Below are 26282 nucleotides of genomic sequence, written 5' to 3' on the forward strand. Positions count from 1 at the left end.
AGTGGAAAATATCATGTGTCACCTTCTCCTATTATTAATTGGAATGGGAAGGAGATCTCCTCTCCTGGAGAGATTGCCAATGCCTCAGGAACTGTGTTCTGTGAATTATCTGCCTCAAGCGCATATCAACAGTCTTTCCAAAAAATTAAAGCCCTAAATACCCTATAACCAACCATTAACAATATCTGAACTGAAAGAAGCTATGTATACCTCAAGAAACAGTGCTCCTGGCCCTGACGGAATTTACTATATAATGCTTCAACCTATCAATCAGAAATCACTATCTTTATTGCTTAAACTTTACAATCGGATATTCTCAGAACATATATTCCCGACCTCCTGGCAACAATCTTATATAATAGCTATACCGAAACCTGGAAAAGATCACTCGATTCCACACAACTATAGACCAATTTCTCTTACCAGCTGCTTGAGTAAGACTTTGGAAAAAATGGTTCACCATTGTCTCACATGGTATCTTGAATCCCGAAACATGATCAGTAATAATCAGTTTGGTTTTCGAAAGAATAGATCATCCCTAGACCTCATGACCAAAGCCGAATCCAACATAAGAAATGCATTCATCAGAAATCAACATCTCGTCATGATATGTCTTGATATAGAGAAGGCTTTCGATACCACATGGCGTTACGGCATCCTAAGAGATCTCCATTCTGTTCATATGAGAGGGCACTTACCATATTTTATTCAAAGCTTTCTTCGACACAGGTCTTTCCAAGTTAAGTACCGGCAAGTTTTATCTCAAACATATATACAAATAAGGAGTCCCACAGGGCTCTGTTCTTAGTGCCACTCTGTTCTCACTACGAATAAACAATATTACAAACTGCATTCCAAACACTGTTGACTCATATTTCTATGCGGATGACCTTACCATATCCTGCCATTCCCAGAATATGAACTATATCGAGAGGCATCTACAAATATCCATAAACAACATTGAATTATGGATGGCACAAAATGGATACAGACTGTCAAGCCACAAATCAACAGCTATACATTTCTGCACAAAGCACAGAATGCATCCTGAACCTAAGTTGCACTTGGCCAATCACTCTATACCAATCGTGAACAGTATTCATCTCCTAGGGCTAATTTTTGATAAGAAATTAAATTTCCAAGAACACATAAAATATCTAAGAACCCCTTGCGCAAGGAAAATGAATATACTCCGGGTAATCTCCAGTACACCTTGGGGTGCAGATTGCTATACCCTGCTCCATTTGTATAAGTCCCTAATTAAATCTCGACTAGACTACGGAGCACCTGTTTATGACTCCAGCTAGGGAAAGCACCTTAGTGCGTCTTGCGCCCATCCAACATTCGTCTCTTAGGATAGCCCTAGGTGCATGCAGAACATCACCATTTCAAAGTCTTTACGTTGAAGCTCACGAACCTCCACTTAGCATCAGAAGAAAAATGTTGCTGATGAATTACTCAGCTAAAATTAAAAGCTTGCCTACTCATCCTGTTTGGCCACTCCTGCATGATCCTCTGTGGAAAACCCACTATACAAATAAACCCAGAACAATTCCGCCTGCTGGTATCAGCCTGCAGATTCTAGCAGAAAGCTGGAACATCCAATTTGATAATATCCTCAGATAATCAAAAGATCCAGATCCCCCATGGTCTACTCTCACACTTTCTTCTCATGGACACCTTGAGCAATGGGGTAAAAGTTCCATAGCAAAGATTAACATTCAACAACTACATTATGCTCATACACAAAAGTACCCCGAATTCACCAAGATCTATACTGATGGTTCAAAGTCTGACAATCAAGTGGGTGCAGCTGCTGTCTTCCCTAATTCAACTATCTCATTTTCACTTCCAGTCGAATGTAGCAGTTATACTGCTGAGCTTCATGCCGTTAAGCTTGCTATGAAAAATATCTCACTGCTGTCAATAAATAAAAGTATAATATATACTGATTCACAAAGTGCTATTTTAGCTTTGAAAGGTATTTCCTCACCTACCAATCCTTTATTAAAACTCATAAAACATAAGCTGATGCAGCTTCATGAGCATAAACAAACTGTTATCTTTTCTTGGGTACCAGGCCACAGTGTTATTCCAGGAAATGAATGTGCAGATGATGCTGCAAAGCATCCTTCTAATATAGCCTTAATAAATGATCTAGTCCCATATCCTGATTACAGACACAAAATACAGAGAACATGATGCATGGAACAGTGGACACCTCTGTGGAAAATGCAAACAAATAACAAGCTATTTCAAATAAAATCTGAACCACAATTATGGACTTCTAGCCTTCGTAAAAATAGAAAAGAAGTAATCTTAGCCAGAATCTGAATAGGTCACACGCACCTCACACATCTCTATCTGCTTACAGGGAATGATCCTCCTCAGTGTGCAAACTGCTCGCAGCCACTTACAGTAAAACATATACTTGTTGAATGTAGCTTGTTTAACAATGCCCGACGAATGGCTTTTAGTTCTATCTCAGATCTGCAACAACCTCTGTCTCTCAATAGCATCATAGGCAAATCTCTCTGAGTTATTTCTCTATTTAAAACAAATTCAAGTGTATGATGGTTTTTAATTGCTGTACAAGCAGTTCCCGTATGTAAAGTCAATTGATTTGAGAGGTGCAATATGGCCTAAGTTGCCCTTGCACCAAAAAAACACCACAACAACAACAGCAAAATACTCATTTAGTTTGTTAGCCACCTGAGCAGGATCATCAAAGGTTGAACCATCAATATCCAGTGGACATTGTGCCTGTATCCCTTTATGCTTCAGTTATTTAGTCCTCTGCCCCAAAATATTAGGAAGTTTCTCACCCTGGAATACTGGGTGCTTCTTGGTTGAACAGGATTGCCGGGAAGCCATTTACAATTTTAAAAGCCATACTGTATACAAACTTAAATGTAGATCCGTGGATTCAGAGGGTAACCTTACGTAACAAAAAAAAAACCAGATTATGATATAAGGTCCCCTGTAAATGATTACATCTACCCATATATTTATTTTGTCTGTAAACTGTGCGTGTTCCCTGGTCGATTTGGCTGTTCGCTGGACGAAAAAACCCAGTTTCTGTGGGGGGGGGAATCATCCCGCTATCCACGCCTGAGACCGACCAACCCAGCCACAGAGTGAAAAAAGCCCACTAAAGCTCCTCGCACCATCGACGGGAGCCTAACCCGGGCCCCTTCCACCCAGCGTGGGAAGGACGGTGATGATACCACTGTGCTACCCGCGTAGACCACCTTACGTAAAATCTGCACTGTAGCACAACTTCTGATTGGGAATTTAGATGCCCCACAAATTGAAAATCTTGTGGCCAGGCCTCGCTCTGGAGCCCGTCTCCACTACCCTCATTGTCTCTGTAGCGCTCTTCATAACATGGACGGATTAAGGCGGATATTTCCTGGCAATACTCTGGAGCTCTTTGGAGAGTTCAAAATAGACCCTGACAGGTACTGTAATGACAGAACTTACAGGAAGCTCGTTGCAGCGGATCTGTTTACTAAACTTCCAATATAATGAAGAACATAATTCAAGAAAGGAGAGTACTCATAGCAAAAGACTTTCATAGGACTGAGGATATTCGTTTTTGGTCAACAAAATGACTTTCAGATTCAATTCTTAGTGTAAATGACTTTGTAATTTTGTAATTTTTCTATACAGTATATGTATCGATTTCTGTATCTATGTAATTTTTCCTCTTTATTTATTTCACATATTTTGTGATATTTTATTCTATGTTCTCTAATAAGTGTTGTTGGATGTATGTATGTATGTATGTATGAGTCACCCTCCTAGATAATTTCAGTGCAGGGGTGTTTATTAATTAAACTGATAATAATAATAATAAAATGACAAATGTGTGGATTTATGAAATTTCGGAAAAATTTTATGAAGAAACTGTGCTTATCTTTTAAAGTGTGAACATTCATTAAATGAAATTCTGTTATTTAGTAAAAATAAAATAGTATTCCGGAAATCTAACCTATAAAGGCAAGCTGGATTGATTGGAGTTCAATTGCACTGCTAGGAACAATTCTGCCCAACATCAATACACGGATGCTAGACAGGTGAAGCGACTTCAAACAATTTTGTTCACAGGCGGCAGAATTGATCTGGGTGGCGGAAATCAGCCAGACTCAGTTGGATTTCTGGCATGGTTGGAGTGTGGCAAATAAATTTACCCAATTTGATGGGAGTATATAGTAAAGTACAATAAAATTATTTTAGAATTTAAAAAATCTATACTGGGCGGTTGTAATCAGGTCATGGCATGAAGGGAATGGTAAGGTTTTTTCAGGTTATGGAATTGTCTGTTACATTTCCTGGGCGATATTAGTGAGTTACTAATAAACTGTTTCTCAGCCCATCTTTCCTTACATGAAGAGCTGATCGAATACATATAATTTAGATTGTCCTCTTCCTTCACAGCATGGGTATTCCAGTAGTTATAATCACTTTCCCTCCCACACCGGCGCAAAAGGCCCAGGCTCGAATCCCACTAATGACGCGAGGAACCCCTATGGACCCTTTTTTTTTTTTTTTTGGTCCCTGATCGAGTCAGTTGGTTGCAGGCGCACACAGCAAGGCTCTATCCCAGGAAACTCAGGTTTTCTGTCCAGCAAAATAAGCAAATCGGAGAACACATGCAATTTAACAGACATGCACACACGGACAGATAAGACATCTCTTGAATGGCCTTAATATGACAAGGGTTTTTTTTTTTTTTGTCCTCTGCAATCTCAGTTTTATAGAGAGACAACAGGAACCACCTCACACAAAATACAAACACAATACAATGTCCTCCTCAACGTCTGCACGGGTAGCACAATGATTGTAATCGGCATACTCCTGACCCTGAGTGGAAAATCCCGTTGGGGTCGGGAGTATGCTGATTACAATCATTGTGCTACCCATGCTTAGTATCTATTAAACTCGTACCGTTCTAAACCTGTTACCATTGTAGTAGATCAGATTGATACGGAATAGCGTAACGTATATCTTGAACTTGATGGCATAAGGTATACCGTAAAACAAGATAAGGTATTACGTAGTACTGTATTAGGAATCTGTTAGCTTAGTATAGTATTGTCAATTTATCAATTAAATTTATAAATCTTATTAATTTTTATTGTTAATTAAATTGTATTTAAATGGAAATCCTGCTCCAGACTAGAGCAGCAAAACAATGTGCACAAAGTAGCGGAAGTGCTGTGGTTTGAGGGAGAACCAAAATGGGCGATTCTCCAACACATCACAGTCTAAAAAAAAAAAAAATATGCGAAATGTGACATGTTTGCAGAACTTTCTGGAACAGGACATTGATCTAGCCATGGAGGAGGAGGGGTGTGTGTGTGTGTGTGTGTGTGTGTGTGTGTGTGTGTGTGTGTGTGTGTGTTAGGTGCAGAGAATGTGAAGAAATTAGGTGGAAACTCAGCATTCTGATGGGCGTCTATGAGAGTTTGAAGAGTCTGGTAGATGCCCTCAAAGGAATTAAAATGGGGGAGGGGAACCATCAAACTCTCAGCTGCCCAACTCAATGCTAGAGCTACACCAGGCTCTTGTGCACCAGGCAACACAGCAGCAATTTTCAGGGCAGAATGTGCTGGTCCCATGGGAGCTAGTTATTGCTGGTGACACAATTGTCAGGGAAACGAGAAATATATTCTGCAAAACAGATAGGTGGAACAAGGCCAGGGTATGTCTACCAGGGGCAAAAGTTGATGTTGAAGAGCAGATATCATCTTTTAAGGGCACAAAAGGTGATTGTTATACATGTTGGCACTGGTGACCTTAAGGTCACCAGTGCCTATTTGTTCTCTGGAGAGAACAAATAACAATAACTAACTATTCATCTAATTACTTAGACTTTAAAATTTAAAGTCTAATCAATATCAACGGTCCTCATACTGCAATTACATATATAATAAAAGAGATGCTTTTAACTTCAAAGTTAAAGTCAGCTTCACCCATTGGCACTCGTATATTTCAAAAAAGTCCATTCTAATATAATACTCTCCCAATGCATCAGAATTGCCATTATTTGCAATAGCAACATTCTCTTTTTAGACAATATAAAATTACTCCATAATAAACTGCTGAGTAATAGTTTCATTTCTCTTCAGTCTTCCTTTACCATCATTTTAAGAAAACACTGAATATCATGAAATTTAAAAAGCTTATTGATAACAATTTTGATATTAAAAATGTTTTTGCTGGTTGATATCTTTTTACATTCAGGCTTGTACATAATGTATAGTGGTGAAGAAAGACTGTGCCCACGGATTGGCTAACTACAGGGGTATTAGGTTTTGTTTGTCTTGTCTTGCTTACTGTTTTGTCGTCTTTATTTTTATTTTTTTTTACATTGTTCAGTCTTTTTATACATTGTTCAAGTCTCATATTTGAAAAAACAATACCATTGCTGACTTAAACACGAGGCATATGTCCAGTCCTATATTCAGAGACCTACTTTTGGTACAGCCCCAGACTGCCCAAGCACCACTATATTCCCCTTCTTCCAATTACTTTTTGCTATTCTTAAACTCTATATTTTATATCCCATGTGCGATTAGGCCGGCCAAAGCAATATTCAAGGCACTATTTTTTTGCTATCACTCCTTTTTTCTTCAATAACAAAGTTTAGAGTCTTTTCAATGCTACTTTGTTAGTCTAGATTCTCCCTTTGCTGGTCCATTTGCCTCATTTGTTTAATTGCTGACTTCCCTGGCACATGGGTATGGTTCAATTCGACCAATTTACAACTTCTTCCCACCCCCCCCCCAATACTCAGGGTTACTTTAGCTGTTATAAATTCGCTGGGAACTGTTGGCTAACTTCTTTGGTCTCTGTTACAGCAATGTTGTGTTCACTTTCCTAGGCTCAACAGTTGTCATATTCTGACTATATTCTTTTGTCCTGAAACTTCACTTTCTTTGTTAAAATTCAGTTGACCACCCAAACGTCGAAATTGTGTTTTTGCCACCCAACATCACATCACGTTTACAACCGCTAGACCAAGGTGTGATTGCTGCATTTAAGTCCTACTATTCCCTCAGCATGAATTGTTGGGGAGGCTTCCACCCTGCAGTGGGTTGATAATGGCTGCACTTTACTTTTTTTACTTTATGTTAGGAGAACTTTTACTGGCTTAATTGAAAAAATGGAAAGGGAATCAGACTTAACTTTAAGTCCAAGTTGGAAAAATTATAACATTGCAGATTGCCTGATCAACATCAAGGCATCAGTTGATGAGATAAGAGCACCTATAATTAACGTGTGTTGGCGAAAATTGTCGCCAGAAGCGGTTGTTGCTAAAACAATCCCTAATGTCAATGAACTGGTTGTCAATATTTAGCAATCGCACAGGGAATAGAAGGTGAGGGCTTTGAAAACATCGATGCAACAGACATTCAGGAACTTATTGAGACTCATGCAGTTGAACGTACAATAGAAGAATTGGATGAATTAGTAACAATGTCAAATGAGAATCAAAAAGATCCCGAGGAGGAAGATCTCGACGTTGTTAGACCAGAATTAAATAGGAAATCTCTAGCCTCTCCATACAACTTTCAGAAAAGGTAGTGAAAATGGATCCTAATTTGGAAAGAAGCATTAAGTTTAAATGAGGCCTAGAAAAATTATTCTTGCCTTACAGGGAAATTCAAAAGGAGCTCAATAAAGAAATGAAGAAACAAACTTCGATTAAGAGTTATTTTTTGCCAAATTCTTGATATGTTTTTGAAAGATTTGTTTGAAATTTCTAATGAATATTACATTTAATATTAAATTGTTTCTTATTTTCATTTTGATGCCTTATGCTTGTATTTCACTATGTACTGTTACTGTCTGCATTTGTCTATGTACATAGTCATATTATGTAGATAACTTTAATACATACATAGACAAAATTTTAGACTAATTTTTCTTATAAATTTCATACTTTGGAACGGAACCCTTTTATTACTATTGGCGCCATAACTCAGTATTCGTGTTTTCTGTATCTGTGGCATTTCTCAGGAACGTAACCCTCATGAATAGCAGGGGTTTACTGTAATCTACTTATCTAATCTGTTTGCCTATGTATAGATTGTGATCGTGATTAGAACTATAGAAAATACAAAAAAAAAAAAAAAAAAACGGAAAAAATATGAAAAAAGAAAAAATAATACGAAAATAAAGAAAAAATATTAAGAAAGTACTTGGGTTCCTTCTGCAGAAAAATTCGGTGTTCCTAGTCCATAAACCATATTACTAATCTTTACTACACCTCATTCAATTTCTTATATATTCAATTTTTTATATATATATATATATATATATATTAAATGTAATATAAAATCATGAGCATTAAATATGTAGGTTTAGCTTATGGATAAAAATAAATAAGCCAGGTATGAGTGCACCAAAATGCACAAAGCAGCAGTAAAGAATGCAAAAGTTTAAGTATGTAAGAATTGAAAAGTTGATAAAGTTTGCTTAGATGAAGTGAAAAATGCACAAAGTGGCAAGTACTAGAAGAGTGAGGATAGCAGAAAAAATAAGTAATGTAGGTTTATAAAAGGAGAAAGAAATTGAAAATCCTATAAGTTATAATGAATTAAGAGAATTATAGGCATTTTGCAAAGCAAAATGATTAAACAATAAAAAAAAAATAAGTTGAATATCTGGATAGCAAAAATTTTATGCAAGCTGAAGTAAATATTGATACATGATCAGGTATTTCATCATGGGAGTACAATTGGCCATGTCTCAGGAACTGTTTCTATACTTGTCCATAACAGTGGGAGAGAAATAAAGCAAAAAGATTAAAATTAGACATTCTCTCACAGTATGGACAAGGTAGTCTCAATGCAGTGTCATTGATATTAAAAAAATAAGGATAAAGCTAAAATCAAATATAAATAAGTGTTTTCAGAGTAGGAAAAAAGATTTTTGAATTTAATGTAGGTTTTTAAGGAAATTTGGGGAAAAATATTTTTTTTTTTTAGTGCTGGAATTTTGTGGAAATTAGATAAATTAGAATTTAGAACAAGCACGTGGTGTAAGACAAGGTATTAAATTGAGGATGGGGAAGGGATAAAATAGTAATTAAATACATTAAATTTTCATGTTTATTTAATTACTACGTGATCTCATCCTCAATTTAATACAGTGCCCTATACCACGTGCTTGTTCTAAATTCTAATTTTAATTCATCTAATTTCCACAATTCCAGCACTAAAAAAAAAAAAAAAATTTTTAAATTTACTTAAAAATCTACATTTAATACCAAAACCTTTTTTCCTACTCTGAAAATGCTTATTTATATTTTATTTTAGCTTTATCCTTATTTTCCCCTTGATTATTTTATACCATTGACACTGCATTAGGACTATCTTGTCCATGCTGTGAGAGAATGTTCTAATTTTAATCTTTTTGCTTTATTTTGCCTCTCTCTCTCTCCCCCCTACTGTTATGGACAAGTATAGAAACACAGTTCCTGAGACATGGTCAGGTATAGTCCCCTGATGAAATACCTGACCGTGTATCAATATTTACTTAATTTGCATCAAATTTTTGCTATCCCCGATATTCAACTTATAACTAAATTTGACCACCCATATCTGATGACAGCTATCCTACCTTTTATTTTATTGTTTAATCATTTGGTATTAATCATTTTGCTCTGCAAAATGCCTATAATTCTCTTAATTCATCATAACTTATAGGATTTTCACATTCTTTCTCCTTTTACAAACCTATATTACTTCTTTTTTCTGCTATCCTCACCCTTCTAGTACTTGTTACTTTGTGTATTTTTCACTGCCATCTATGCAGACTTTATCAGACTTTTCAATTCTTACATACTTATATAATATTGGTATGAATACACCATAGATCACTCTTAAAGGCAAAAAACTGTTTGTGTTGTAAAAGGGTATCATTTTATCTGTATCTCATATTGTGCTCCTCCTTCACGAGTTTCCATGTATTGCACTACCGTGAATAAGTAATGCTTCACTAAAAGAGAAGACTGTTGTTGTGAAGTAGGAGCACAATATGAGATACAGATAAAATGATGCCATTTTACACTACAAATGTAGTTTTTTGCCTTTAAGAGTCACCTATGGTGTATTCACACCAATATTATATAGATTATTTATACTCTTAAACCGCCGACCGGGCTAGCCGAGTGGGTAAAGTACCTGCCCGGCAACCCAAAGGTCGCGGGTTCGATTCCCGCCTCGGGCTTGGATCAAAGTACTGCAAAAAACCTTGGGAGGTGCAATATGGCCACAGAAGCTGATGCGCCAACAATTACCAAATCAAAAAAAAAAACTCTTAAACCTATGATACCTTGTTGCATTGAGTTTAACTTATACTTATATAATATATATACAGTCGAACTTCCCTATAACGAATTCGATAAATCCAGCGAAAAAATTTCATTATAGAGAAATTTTGTTATACAGAGAAACTTTTTTTATTAGAAATTGTTATCTAATTAGAAAATTAAAACGAATCTACATTTATTTTTAATGTATTTTATTTCAAAAACATACTTATTTAAATTACGTTTCCACAATTTTTGCCGGTAAGTATCACAAATTAAAAAAATCTAATTTTCGTTTGCTCAGGACAATTAAAAAATTGTCTGATTCTCAAAGAAAACCTCACATTTGTTCAGAGCATTAAAAACATTATCAGGAACATTTTCACAAAACTGTAGATCCATACGAACCATTTTAAAAGCATTAATCATTTCTTCGCGAGTTGACTTTTCTATGGGTTGTTCTGATGCATCATCGTTAATTTCTTCCGGTCGTGTCTAACACTGTTCAGCAGTATTTCATCTTCATTTGGATGTTCTGCTGTTATCTACATAAACATCCACTGTTATTTCATTTTCGATGTTTCCAGACGATTCTAATAATGTCCAAAAGTTTTTCAGTTGTGAAAGGAGCAGTTCATCTTGTTCATCCAGTCATTGTTCGACTTCTGTATTCAATGCAAATCCCGCTTTCGAAAAACAATTTTGAATAGTGTATTCAGTGACATCGTTTGTCCAAACTTTTGCCAGTTCAGAGATGCAATCTCTAAGGTTAATTGTAACCTCCAAGTTTCTATTTTCTGATAACGCATTGACAATCTTCATTATTATTCTCTTTCGATAATGAAATTTAAAATTTTTAATAATGTCTTGGTCCTTGGCTGGAGTTTTCACGTTACATTTGGTGGTAAAAAAAACTTCGCACTTTTAAGTTTGGCAGGATGTGCTGGATAATTGTCAGTTACCAAAACGATTTTCCTTTTTTCTTTTGTTATACGCTTGTCTAGTTTTAATATCCATTCTTCAAAAATATCACTCGTCATCCATGCTTTTTTACTAAAGGTGTAGTCAACTTCCAAAGATTTTGTGCCTCTAAAACATCTTGGGTTTTTTGATATTCCGATGACTAAAAGTCTTAATTTTTCACTTCCTGTCATATTTGCTCCAACTAGCACAGTGATTCTTTCTTTGCTTTGTTTTCCGCCAAAATATTTATCATCCTTAAAAGCAAGTGTTCTATTCGGTAAGCATTTAAAGAATAAACCCATTTCGTCAGCGTTAAAAACTTCCTTACGCTCATATTCTTCCAAAATCTTCAAGGTATTGTTTCTCCAACTGTTGCAATCTTCTTCGCTTACATTAACACTTTCTCCACAAATAACCTTTTCCACAATTCTGTGGTGCTTCTTATAAATTTATCTAGCCACCCAGTGCTCACATTAAATTCTGTGTGTCCAAGGGACTGCAAATTTCAGAGCTTGTTGCTTAATTATTAGGCCCGATATTGGTATATTCCTTTCACGTATCATTTGCACCCATTTTAGAACAGCTTTATCAACATCTTCGTATATACACAATTTAATTCTCTTCTTGTCTGCTTCTCCTTCAATTGTATTTAAATTTGTTTCTCGATTTTTTAAAATCTTAGATAAACTGCTTGCAGGTATGCCATATTTCTCCGCAACATCTTTTTTCTTAAAACCCTGGTCAATATCATAACAATCTTTGCTTTATCATTAATACTTAAACACTTTCTCTTCGACATTGTTTTTGCAATTGTAAAAATTACTGGACTGCAGCTCTTGCTGATACATACACCGCAAACTTTGCTGCGCTGGCCATATAGTGAATTGTTAGTACAGGTGCCGCCTACTCAATGACGTTCGCTTGCCAATTCAACAGTATCACTCCCTTTGAAGAAATATATGACTTTGTGAAGGCGCCTCCGTAGCCAGGTGGGAAGGAGCAGCAGTGTATAACACACGCTTCTTGATTAGACCGGGGTTCGAGCCCGTCACCACCAAATACGGAGGATGCGGAAAGGTCAGGGAATGACCACCGCATATCCCGGAGCAATATGGCCTTAGTTGCTAATGCTCCTAAAAACCAAATAACAAACAAACAAACGACTTTGTGAATTTCTTTTGTTCTGCTTTCATTCATATATACACGAAAGAAAATTTATGATTATGTATGCTGTATGTTACTTTTCAGAAAAAAAAAAAAAAAAAAAAAATACAAGAGCATATAGCCTATGTGATTGACAAACGAAATTAAAAAAAAAAAAAAAAAAAAAAATCATGAAAACCATCTACTGGGAGTCCAATTAGATGAGAATGGACATATCATATAATGATTGACATGAAGGTCACGTGGTACAATTGAGGTGAGAAGCGAATGTCACTCAGTAGGCGTTACCAAAAACCGACTATGGTAGCATGCTATGTGTTGCCGCCGCAGCATGCTAAAGGTTTTCTGCAGCGAATTTCGTTTTCCCCTGAGCCAACATCAATTTACAAATCTACCCTATTTATTGTAAAGTTTACAACCACTTTTAAGAAAACCCATTTGGTTTAATAACTGTAACAAAAATGAAACAAAGACCCTCCTATGGGCATCAACAGTATATTTGAGCGTCTGTTTAGCAGTAAATGCTTGAAAATCTTCAAAAATGCTTTTACTAATTTTTTTAAAAATTTGTTATAGAGAGACTAACACTTCGTTATATGGGGTTAATTTTACATGTAATTTCGTTTCGAGGTGCAATGTTGTGGGAAAAAATTCGTAATATAGAGAAATTCGTAATAGAGAAGTTCCACTGTATATAAAATATGTTGTATAATATTGAAGACAATACCAAGATGGATTTAAAGAAACACAAGGGATAAAGTAAGGTTTGTATATATAAATAAATATATACACAAAAAAATATATACATAAAACTTATCACTGTCTACCCACAATCTAGGTGACTTCAACTGGGGCCAACCACCCAGACTGAAGGCAAAAAATAAAAACCTTACTTTACTAACCTTACTTTATCTTTTGCGTTTCTTTAAATCCATCTTGGTATTGTCTGCTTGAATTGTCTTCAATATTATACAACATATTTTATACACATTATGGTCGTAATGCTGTAGCGAGTGCATTGGCCCATAAGTATTAGTTACAGTTTGTTACAATTTGTTAACTTTCTTTCCATATTACTCGTGTGTGTGTGCGCGTGTTTTTTATCTTCCAGTGGGAAGATGCTTTTTCTCTGAACGCTATCATTGATATCCTCTCTGATAATTTTAATATTGAACCAACCACCTTCCACCATCCCTAGTACACTCAATTCAATGCCTCCTCTGGTCTTCCGTCAAAAGGATATCAGAAGGATTTTTATCAATCTTGATGTTGACAAAGCTCCTGGTCCTAATGATATTTCTCTGCTTGTTCTCAATACCTGTGCTCTTGAACTTATTCCTGTACTGTGTCACCTTTTTTCACTTACTTATTCCAAAGGTGTTTTTCTTTCTTCTTGGAAATTTGCTCTTTCCAGCCAGTTCCTAAAAAGGGTGACAAATTCCTCCCATCCAATTATTGCCCCATCGCAATTACCTCTACTCTTTCTAAAGTTATGAAGAAATCAATTAACCGCCAACTCTTAAACTATCTAGAAACTTCCATCTGATCAATGATCGCCATTATGGATTCTGCCAGTGTCGATCCACTTTTGATATTCCAGCTTATGTTATGCATCTATGGACAAATTCAATGGAAAAGTTTGGTGAAACTCAAGATTTTGCTCTTGACGTCTCAAAGGCTTTCGATTGTGTTTGGCATAAAGGTCTTCTAAACAAGCTTCCATCTTATGGTTTGCCAACTGTTTTTGTGATTGGTTATCCAGTTTTCTCTCTGACCACTCACTGAGGGTGATGGTAGATGGCTCTCTGTCTTCTAACTTCTCCACTAATGCTGGTGTCTGCCAAGGTTCAGTTCTTTCCCCCTACTCTTTTCCTCATTGTATATTAATGACCTTCCATTGACCGGAAATCCTATCCATAGTTTTGCCAGTTTGAAAAACCAACCTTGCCCTGCACAGTCAATTTCTACTTCTTGAATATCCACTGCCAGTTCCTTAAATGCTGATCTCCAGGTAATTCTTCAGTGAGGCAAAGATAACATAGCTGATTTTATCCCTTTTAAAACTCAGGCTTGTCTTATATCTCGCACAAATATCAAAAAAGACTCTTCTGCTCCTATGCTTATCTTCTATGACACTCCAATTTCTAGGCAAGATCATATATCTGTATTGGGGATTTCTCTGGCTTCTAATCTCTCTTAGCACAAGCATATTGAAAATATTGCTTCCTCTTCTTCTAAAAACTGGGTTTTCTCTTTTGCTCTTCATGTTACTTTTCTTCCGAACTGCTGATTACTCTGTACAAATTGAAAAAAAAGTTCTTTTGAGATATGATAGTTTGGCAAGAGTAACAGTATTTAGTATAGTTTACTTTTCAGTGAAATTAACTGTATCTCTGAATCATTAGCATTGGCAAATGATTGCAAAAAACAAGCTTATATAGCATTAGTCTAAGGGGGGGAAATTCCATGTCACCTGTCCAAATCCCCTCTAATAGTTCGCCTACTTGATTAAATTTACTCACACTACCCATTTCCACAACACTAGATGTAAGTTGATCCAAGTGTACTACCCTGCTGGTGGCATGCAAATTTCCGTGCATTTATCTGAAACCATCCATCCTCAGTATAAATTTATTTCCTTTCTTGCGTATTGTGAACAAGAGGAAGGATGTCATCAGCATTTAGCTTATTCAGTCCATTCAGAGCCTAAACACCTGTCAGATCTCCTTGCAGGTGCCTAGTCTCCAGCTGCTGTAATTTATAGAACTGAAGCTTTTGTAGTTATTTTTAGCAGAAATTTAATTTATCTTTCATTTGAAAATAATGATACTTTAAAAACATGCACAAATGCAATTATTTGTTATATAACTTTTTTTTTATAGTTTGTTATATGTTATAGGAACCTAACACGCCAAAAGGAAATGATTTCAAAATGGGGATGAAATTGGAAGCATTAGATAGAAAAAATCCACACCTCATATGTCCAGCAACTGTTGGGCCTCTTAAAGATGAAAATATCTTTGTCACATTTGATGGATGGAGAGGAGCATTTGACTATTGGTGTAGATATGATTCTCGAGATATTTTTCCTGTTGGTTGGTGTAAAGCCAGTGGCCATCCATTGCAGCCACCTGGAAATAAAGGTAAATTACATTTAAAATCGTAATTCATTCATCTGATTTCACCGCTGTTACACTCACACTAATATCTTCAGGAATTGTTATACTCATTACATGTGGTGTCCCTGGATCCATGCAGTTTTATTAGTTCATTTTTCTATAGCTTCAGGCACTAACTACACATAAAAATTTCTAAATAAACTTTTATAAATATATAAAAACCAAATCCCTGGTCCAGTTGTGCTGTACAGCTGCACACCACTAAATCAAAATAAACCTGTCGTCTGATAGATCATTGTGATGGGAGGGGAGAATAGTGAAACTATTAATGCACAGTTTAGTATTGTACACTCTAAGATTTATGCTTATGCAAATGTCACTTGCCTTAGATGCCGGCTAGTTCAACTGTGTTGTACTATATATAACTAATTAAATTCTGACATCTTGCTATAAATTCATGAGTTATGCATAAAAAGCCAAAAAATTCTAGCATAACTAAGAATAAGCAAAAAACCATTCTAACTTTTTTTCCATGGGGGACTTTCACCAGAGAATTTATATATTCTCTGCATATTTTAAAAATAACATCACGGTTTATCTCTTATCACTGTTTGTTGGTTTTCAAAATCCTGCATCACAATTACAAATATTCAATTTTTACAAAATTTTACCGCACGTTTCCATCTGTTATGCTGTTAAAAACCTTAGGAACATAGAAGGTACGTAATCAGCATCTCTCAAATTTATATACCCGGTGGGTGTAAAACTCATATTGACACTATAAATCAGTCATTCTTGACTGTCAGCCTTCATTTCATTATTTTATGCAATGCTTTATTTTATTAGATCTGCAGCTCTGGTCACATTAATACTCTTTTCTTTAATGCCTGAACCACTTTTCTTAGTTAACCTCTATACATGTCAAATTAGTTTTGTTTCAAATATCTGTTTGGCTATGCTCCCGTCTCCCATCATTTTTACATGTCCATTCTTTCTTAACATTGCTTTATTTACCATTGATTGGATATTTTCATTCCACAATTTCTTTTTATTTTTTGATTTGCAGAATACTCCTGCCATAGCTTCCATCTGTTTGCTCTATTTATTTTTCTTAATAATCTCATTTCTGTGTGTTCATTTTCTTTGTTTCTTATCCAGCTTTTAGCTCCATAGATAAAATATGTTAAATAACTTATTGTTAAAGAAATAGTGGGCCAGTAAATCAGATTTTCTTATAATGGAGGATTTTAACTTCCCAGATATAGACTGGAACTTATGGGTTGGTCAATCACACACTAGCAAGACTTTTGTGGATTTATTGGATGATTGTTTTCTACAGCAGCATGTTCAATAGGCAACCAGAAGGAGTAAAACTCTCAATCTAATTATCAGCAGTGATACTTCATGCATTAAGAATCTGCAGATCAATTAGCCGCTAGGTGGTAATGATCACAGTGCACTGGTGCGGGACTTACTTAAAGATCTAACTACCATCAGGGGTAAAGGGAAGGGTTTTTGCTTTCGTAAAGGTGACAACAGTGGTCTGAGACAGTTTTTAAATTTTATACAGTGGGACCAACTGACGATGTTACCAACAGCAAATTCTAAATGGGAAGCATTCAAAGAATTAATCTTGGAAGCTACTAGGCTTTCCATACCAATTAAGAAATACTGTTTTAGGTTTAAGCCTAAATGGATGTCAGATGAATTAAAGAGGCTCGTGGCAGAGAAGAAAAATGCATGGAATGCATGTAAATTATCAGACAACACAGAAGCCTATGGAAGATATAAGATGGTCTGTAATCAACTCTCAAAGGACGTTACTCAAGCAAAGGCAGATTACGAGAAATCTTTGGCAAAGGATCCAAAGAAAAACAGCAAAGAGTTCTTTACATATGTAAACTCTAGAAGGAAGGCGATGAATCAGATTGGTTCACTTGACATCGATGATTCAATTGTTGATGCACCTGCTGAGGTAGCTGACAAACTGAATGAGTATTTTGTATCTACATTCACATATGAGCAGTTATTCAGGGAGGTGAATGCCAGAGTTTATCAAACTCTGGCAGGGAGCTAAATGATTTTGTAATAACTGAGAGCAAAGTGGAGAGAAATTGTTGAAATTGAACCTAAGGCACCTGGGGTGGAATGGATCTATCCATTTATATTAAAGGAAATAAGCAAACACTTAGCTATGATTATGAAAGCTTTCTTCGACTCAGGGAAGGTCTCTGTGGACTGGAGATGTGCAAATGTGTCCCCAATTCAGAAAGGGGATATCAAAGGGTGACATGAATAATTACAGACCTGTTAGTTTAACTTCTGTTCCAGGGAAATTAATGGAGGCACTGGTTAAGGAAATAATGCAGGATAATCTAGACAAAACTTGAGCGGCCGCCTCCGTAGCCAGGTGGGCAGGAGCACATGCTTCTTAATTAGACTGGGGTTCGAGCCCGTGACCACAAATTCGGAGGATGCGGAAAGGTCAGGGAATGACCACCGCATATCCCTGGAGGATTCTGTGATGTGGTCACAAAGGAACTGGATGCAAAAAATAATTTTGATATATATACGAGGGTGGTTCAATAAAGAATCGCCCTGACCTCGCTGCAGAGGTGCTGGCCTGTTGATCCTTGTCACAGGTTTTTGTCTTTCTCTACATAGTGACCATGCAGACTTACATATTTTTCCCATCGGTGGATGAGGTCACGGATACCGTTTTTGTAGAACTTGTGAGGTTGGTCTTTGAACCATGACTCTGTTGCAGAAATGAGTGACACGAGTCACACAACAGAACCCACACTAATCTTCACCTCCTGGGACAATTTCTTGTTTCCTTCCCTCAAATCATTTCTTCGGGGGACCCACTTTTCTGACGACAGAAAAGTGGGTCCCCCGAAAAAATGATTTGAGGGAAGGAAACAAGAAATCCGATGGTGCAAGATCGGGTGAGTAGGCTGGATGGGGCAGTATTTCATATCCACAGTGGCCACTTGTGTTGGTTGCATTTACAGAAGTGTGAACTGGGGCATTGTCCTGATGCATTCTCACACCTTTGGACATTGTGCCACGCCTACATGTTGTGATTTTGTCCCGTAATTTTGTGAGTAAGTTGGCATAATAGGCACCTGTAATTATTCCACCTTTCGGCAGGTAATTGGTCATTATTACGCCTTTCTCATCCCGAAACACTGTCAGCAAGACCTTTCCTGCTAATGCTCGGACCCTTGCCGTCTTGGGGGGTGGGGAATCATGATGTTGCCATTCCATGGACTGCTTTTTACTTTCAGGGTCGAAGTGATGTATCCAACTTTCATCCTGAGTGATTAGACGAGAGAAAAAGTCTTCCTCATTTTTTTTGGCATAAGGCTAACAACTCTTGTGATTTCTGTTGTCAATCAGTCTTCAGGAAACTGGCCAATAATTGGGGAATCCAATTATTGGCTGCACTCAATTCCATAAATGGAGTTGGTCGCGAAGGACTGTTTCAACAGAACCCACACTAATCTTCACCTCCTGGGACAATTCACGCACAGATATGCAGCAATCTTCCATAATTAACAACTCCACTTTTATGATTGTGCTGCCCTCAATGGCTGAATGGGGACAACCTGGAGTGGGTTCAGATTCTACGGCTGTCCGGCCACACCTAAACTGTCTATGCCAGTGCTTCACAATGCCATAGGATAGGGCTTCATCCTTATATACAGCAGTAATCTCCTCTTGGATTTCTTTAGGAGATTTCCCCTTCAAGAACAGATACCGGGTTACAGCTCTGGCTTCAACTTTGTCCATGATGCTACTTCGTCACACGTTCAGCTCTGTAAGAGAAAAAATAAATTAAGACGGCTGAAATTTTACACCTTTAGTACAGATATAGGTATGATGCTACACACAAAATAGCACGACTCTGCGATATGTGGAAGTAGGCGAGGCAATTCTTTATAGAACCTCCCTCGTACAGTTAACCCTCCTTTTGTGCCTATTCGCAATAGCACTGGTCACTAACCACAAGGCTATTTTTATTTATTTATTTAAACTCACAGGTCTATAATTACTTGTGTCAGCCTTTGATCCTCCTTTGTGAATTGGGGTCACATTTGCACATCTCCAGTCCATGGGTACCTCCCCTGAGTTCAAGGAAGCTCTCATAATTATGGCTAAGGGTTTGCTTACTTCCTTTGCTGCCTCCTTTAATATAACTTGATAGATCCCATCCACCCCAGGTGCCTTTCTTGTGTTTATCTTCAACAATTTCTCCTCCACTTTACTCTCAGTTATTACAAGATTCTCTAGCTTACTGCCAGAGTTGAATACACCTCTGGCATTCCCCTCGCTGAATAACTCCTCATGTGTGAATGTCGATGCAAAATATTCATTTAGTTTTTTAGCTACCTGAGCAGGATCATCAACAGTTGACCCATCGATATCAAGTGAACCAATCTGATTCATCCTCTTCCTTCTAGAGTTTACATAAGTAAAGAACTCTTTGCTGTTTTTCTTTGCATCCCTTGCCCAAAGATTTCTCGTAATCTGCCTTCGCCTGCCTAACCTCCTTTGTAACTTGGTTACAGATCAACTTGTATCTATCATAGGCTTCTGTGTCACGTGTTAATTTGTATGTATCCCATGCATTTTTCTTCTCTGCCATATGTCTCATTAGTTCATCTGACATCCATTTATGCCTAAACCTTGAACAATGTTTTTTAGTTGGTATGTAAAGCCTAGTAGCTTCCAAGATAAGTTCTTTGAATGCTTCCCATTTTGAGTTTGCTGTTGGTAACATCGTCAGCTGGTCCCCCTGTATAGATTTTAAAAACTTTCAGACCACTATAGTCACCTTTACGAATACAAAAATCCTGCCCTGTACCCCTGATGGTAATTAAATCTTTAAGTAAATCCCACATCAGTACACTGTGATCACAGCCATTTAGTGCTTCCTTTATGTGCAAATTCTTAATGCACAAATAATCGATGTTTATTACCAGATCAAGAGTATTACCCTCTCTTGTTGCTTCTCAAACACGCTGCTGCAGAAAACAGTCATCCAATAAATTCACAAAAGCAATGCTAGTGTGCAAGTGACCAGCTCACAAGTTCCACTCAAAATCTGGGAAGTTAAAATCCCACATTATAAGTCAATCAGATTTACTGGCCCACTCTATTTCTCTGTTCTGTTGTTCATTATACTCACAGTCATTAGGCCTATAACACACTCCTACTGTTAATTTTGCTTTCCCAATGGTTATGTCACATAAACTGACTCAACATTGCGCTGTCCACCTATGTCAACTGGATGCATTTCCTTAGATTTTGTGTTTCTTAACTAACAGCATAATCCCTCCTCCCTTCCTATCCTTTCTGTACACATTGTATTTCCGAAATTCCAATTCGGCATCCGTATATCTGCCTTGGATGTTTTGACCAGCACCTCAAATTCATCAAATTTATTTACCAAACTCCTAGCATTGGTGTTCACACAAGTATACATGGATCTGATCTTATTCTTAGCTACCCTAACACAGCCCATGAATTTACTTGTTCTGCTGTGACTCCCAGCAGTCCCTGAAATCCCCAGCACCTTGTTTTCCAGGATGCTGGACATATTCCAATCGAAACAGTGCAAGAATCGCTTTCACCTCTTCCAGCGGCTAGTGTTAATCTACTAGTCCGTGTATCTCTCCCCCAAGCTAGCAGTTTTCCAACCCACCTAACAGTGCCTCGATAGCATCGCAAATATTCTTGCACCTTTTATATATAAGTGTATCCCACCCCTGTAGAAGCACTGTCTCCTGTTAACAAGCACAGACCATGCCGAGAAAAATTCTACCCCACGAGCCTTGCACAATCACTCCAGGGCCGAATTTATCGACAAGGCTCTCATCAGATTCTACCTCCTATCTGGGCAGAATAGCAGACACTTTCAAATTCAATCTTAAGTCGTGACTTTTTTTTTTTTTTTTTTTTTTTTCAACATTGACCTGTTCTTGTTAAGTAATTCTGCCATCTCCTACTCTTAATATTATCAGTGCCAACGTGTACAACAATATCACGTTTTGTGAACAGAAAAGATATCTGCTCTACAATGTCATTAACTTTTGTCCCTGACAGACATACCCTATTGTGTGAAAAGGATAGGCGGACCTTGTTCTGGTCCTCCTATCCTTTTTGCACAATTAGGATAGGTGGCAAAATGGTGACAAAATGTTGTCACTGTGTGAAAATCTGAATATTAATATTAACTTTTTGATCAAATCTATTTGCTGAGATCATTAATCTATTTGCTGAGTTCATTAATCCTTGATATGTTGCAGAATGTGTTTGATAAATTTGTTGCACCAAGAGGTCTGAAATTATATTATTATAAATGCTGACTTGGCATAAATTTCATCATTTCGAAATGCATCATTTTGAAATTTGAAATAATTCTTTTGGACACACATGATGTTTGAATGACACGTTGCACATGTTTTCTTTATCTAAATATAAAATGGCACTTCATCTGATTAAGTTTAGAATCTGTTTATTATTATTAGTCATATAGTTGGGTTTCTTGAATGTTTTGTCATCTACTTCTTCACTGATTGTGATCTTGCTGTTGCATCATCACAGAAACACTAGAAAACCAATCTGAGAACCATACTGTCAGTTTAATGAAAATTCACTACAGTAGTATTATTATGCAATACATATCAGAATTCATATACCTTTAACTCTTGCTGTAAATGCGTATGTAATCCATATAATTTTTGTTGAAACAAAAATACATTATGATCTCTAATGATATGAAAAGGCACTCAGTATATAAGAGAATGACAATGAATATGTTTCAGAGAAAAGATAAATTGCATTGGAGGATAAAAAGATAAAAATAAATAAATATTCTTAAGGAATCACAACAAGAATGTGCAGCTTTCCCAGTTTTACACAAAAGATTGCTTTGTTTTTGCAGCAATATATGAACTGTACATTAAACAATTGCTGTGGTCTTTATTATGTATAACTGTACATACTTGGTGAAGAGAGAGATTATCCATATTTTAGGATATTATTTACTGTTTAATACTTGTAACCTGCATAAGAGGGTGAGATTTTTCTCTTTTTAGTGCCAATAGCTCTTCGTTAACTGTAACCAAGTGTAAACTGTCTTCCAAATTCAGCTACATAAAGTGCACTTGCATGAACCACTGAACGGAAGTGAAATGAAGCAGAGAGAGAGAGAGAGAGAGAGAGAGAGAGAGAGAGAGAGGGAAAGAGATATAGGTTTATTGTGTGGGTACCACTGAAAAACTATATGGTTAATTATCCAGTTTTAAAATTTTTCCTAGGTTGTGTTGAATCAATTATTTGTGCACGTGAATTAAGTTGCTAGTAACTTAAGAGATTAACCATGGAAGCTGCTTCGGTTTTCCTGTTTTCAATACTACTTTGCCGACCAAATTTAAAAGATTAGCATTGGCATTAGTAGAAGCATATGGTGCAAGAAAGCAAGCTTATATCGCATCAGCCAAAAAGGGGGGGGGAACTCCTTGTTTCATCCATTCATTCACTCCAAACATTTGTCTACTTCAGCCTTGAATTGATTTAAGCTGTCATCTTCCACAACGACAAATAAAAGTTTTGTTCCAGCAATCAATGACTCGCTGGCTAAAGGCAGATTTCTGCACATCTATTCTACAACTGTCTTTTATCAATTTGAATTTATACCCTCTCAGGTGTGTAATCTGAGCAGGAGGAAGAATCCCATCAGCAATGAGCTTGCTCAAACCATTCAGGGCCTTATACTCCACACTCTGTAAATTACAGAACTTAAACAAACCTTTCTTGGTAACAGCAACCCTTTGTTCCATACACTAATCTCGTTGCCCTTCTCTGCACTCGTTCCAGTAGCTCTACATCTTTCTTAAAATTAGGCCTCCAGATCTGTATGCAGTACTCAAGATGTGTCCTGACCATTGCCGGTGCCTCCGTAGCCAGGTGGGTAGGAGCAGCAGTGCGTAGCACACGCTTCTCGATTAGACCGGGGTTCGAGCCCATGACCACCAAATACGGAGGATGTGGAAAGGTTAGGGAATGACCACCGCATATCCCCGGAGCAATATGGCCTTAGTTGCTAATGCTCCTTAAAAAAAAAAAAAAAACCAAAACCAAATAACCTGACCATTGCCTTATACTAGGGGATAATCACTTACTTCTCCCTGCTAGCAAAATTCCTATATACCATTGACAAGACCTCATGAGCTACTCTTGCAACCCATTTTGCACTGTCAGAAAACTTCACATCTGACTGCACAATTACCCCCATGTCTTTTTCATTCTCCACTACCCTGAGGGTAGTACCACACAGTTGGTATGTTACTCTATGGTTATTGCTACCCATATGCAGTACAAAGGGTACTAGGAAAGTTTTGCAATACAGCTTTGTTTATTTAATTTTTTCAAAGTAATTTCCTCTACATTCAGTACACCTCTCCATCCTCCGAAACCAATCTTTAAACCAGTTCTGCCAAGTTTCACTAGGGAGTAAAGCACACTCGTTGTCCCAAGCCCGTAGAAGGTCCTCATCACTGGAAAACCGCCTCCCTTTTAGCTTCATTTTCACATGCGGGAACAGTGCAAAGTCGCATGGAGCAAGGTCTGGACTGTAGGGAGGGTGCTCGAGAAGTTTCAGTCCTGTCGTGGTCAAATATTCGGTGCAGGCTTTGGCGCGGTGAGCTGGAGCATTTTCGTGATGGAGGTACTAGGTGTCCATTCTTGACTTTGGCCGCAGGTTCTTCATAGATCCAGGCACCTCCATAGCCAGGTGGGAAGGAGCAGCAGTGCACAGCACACGCTTCTTGATTAGACTGGGGTTCGAGCCCATCACCACCAAATACGGAGGATGCGGAAAGGTCAGGGAATGACCACCACATATTCCGGAGCAATATGGCCTTAGTTGCTAATGCTCCTAAAAACCAAATAACAAACAAACAACAAACATTCATAGATCCAATGACTTTAGGCAGGCATTGTTCAGTATACCACTTAGCTGTGACTGTCTTCTGCGTGTCCAAAACAACACGTTCCACAATTCCACTCGATTTGAAAAATACAGCTATCATTTTCTTCTTTACAGATCGGGATTTTCTGACAATTACGGGTGTGTCGTCATCATCAAAGACCCAAACTTTGTTTTGAGCCTTGGTCGGCAGATCGTAATAGTACAGCCAAGTCTCGTCACCTGTCACGATGTTGTTCACATACCGAGATTGTCCCTTACCAAACTTTTTTAACATCTCCCGGCACCAAGTCACACGTCGTGTCATCTGCTCTTCAGTCAGTTGATGCGGCACCCAGAGAGAACAAAGTTCCTTCACGTGCAAATGATCTTGCAGAATCGAACGAATTGCTGGTGCATTTAGGCCCAAAGTATCCTGTATCTGTTGGTAGGTCACTCGCCTGTTTTCGTCAAGCATTTTCCTCACAGCGGTAACGTTTTCCTCCTTAACTGACGTTCGTGGCCTTCCCGGCCTCTCAGAATCCTCCAGAGTGAAATTTCCCCTTTGGAATTCTCTATACCACCTGAATATCGTTGTACGATGTGGATAATCATCTAGTGCAAGAGTCATTTCTTCTAAGCACTGGTCTATGGTTAAACCACGCACGAAATTATACTGCAAAACTGTCCTTATCTCATTTCGTGACCACGATGCCATCGCAAGCACTTTACACTCTCACTACTAATGAATAACAGCCCATCGACTTGGCGCGGCGGCTACTATGCACGTATGAACATGTCTCAACATGCAGCAACAAGCAGCTTCCTGTGATTCATTGTTGCGTCATATTGCAAAACTTTCCTAGTACCCTTTGTACTTTGCATTTGTCAATGTTAAACTTCAGTTGCCACCTCTTGGCCCATTTACTCAACTTTTCCAGATCCTGTTGCAGTAGCTTACTGTCATTAACAACCCTACCAACCTTCGTATTGTCTGCAAACTTGGACATTAAGTCTGGTATACCTTCATCAATATCATGATAAATACAGAAAACAACAATGACCCCTCCTCCCCTTCTATCCTGTTTATCCTTTCTGTATGCATTGTACTCCCCAAATTCCAATTCTGCATTACATCTGTGTGAAACTACATCTGTGATATCTCAAAAATATTTGCATTTGATGTCTTGACCAGCACCTCAAATTCATCAAATTTATTTACTATACTCCTAGCATTGGTATAAATGGAAGTATACATGCACCTATTCTTACTCTTAGTTACCCTAACACAGCCCATATATTTCTTGTTCCATGATGACTCCCAGCAGTCCTTGAAATCCTTAGCACCTCACTTAGCAGGCGGCACCTCTGTAGCCAGGTGGGAAGGAGCAGCAGTGCGTAGCACATGCTTCTTGGTTAGACTGGGGTTCGAGCCCGTCATCACCAAATACGGAGGGTGCGGAAAGGTCAAGGAATGACCACCACATATCCCCGGCACAATATGGCCTTAGTTGCTAATGCTCCTAAAAACGAAATCAAATACTTTAAACGATTTTAAATCAAAATGAACATATATTACACCCTTGATCTTCAACTTAACAAGATATACTGTACTAATAAACAATTCGATAACTATCTTAATATAAAATTGATATGTTGTCAGTAAATTTCAATTTCAAAGGCTGGATTTTTAAAAATCTGCTTTCCACAAGGTAGCTGGTATATCATTTTGATA

At 37.5% G+C, this 26282-nt stretch overlaps 1 protein-coding gene across 3 annotated transcripts in view; it reads left to right on the top strand.

The window, feature by feature from the left end:
* Scm (Polycomb protein Scm) overlaps nt 1–26282 on the top strand; it is a 427976-nt gene that overhangs the window by 196066 nt on the left and 205628 nt on the right. For all 3 annotated transcript variants that reach the window (XM_090370651.1, XM_090370653.1, XM_090370652.1), the window contains one exon: nt 15351–15594. In XM_090370651.1, the coding sequence (XP_090226777.1) occupies nt 15351–15594 (244 nt within the window). The remainder of the gene's footprint in view (nt 1–15350; nt 15595–26282) is intronic.

The sequence above is a fragment of the Mastigoproctus giganteus genome, chromosome 3 (genome assembly GCF_048544385.1).
Source record: "Mastigoproctus giganteus isolate SK-2022 chromosome 3, ASM4854438v1, whole genome shotgun sequence".
Lineage (NCBI taxonomy): Eukaryota > Metazoa > Arthropoda > Arachnida > Uropygi > Thelyphonidae > Mastigoproctus > Mastigoproctus giganteus.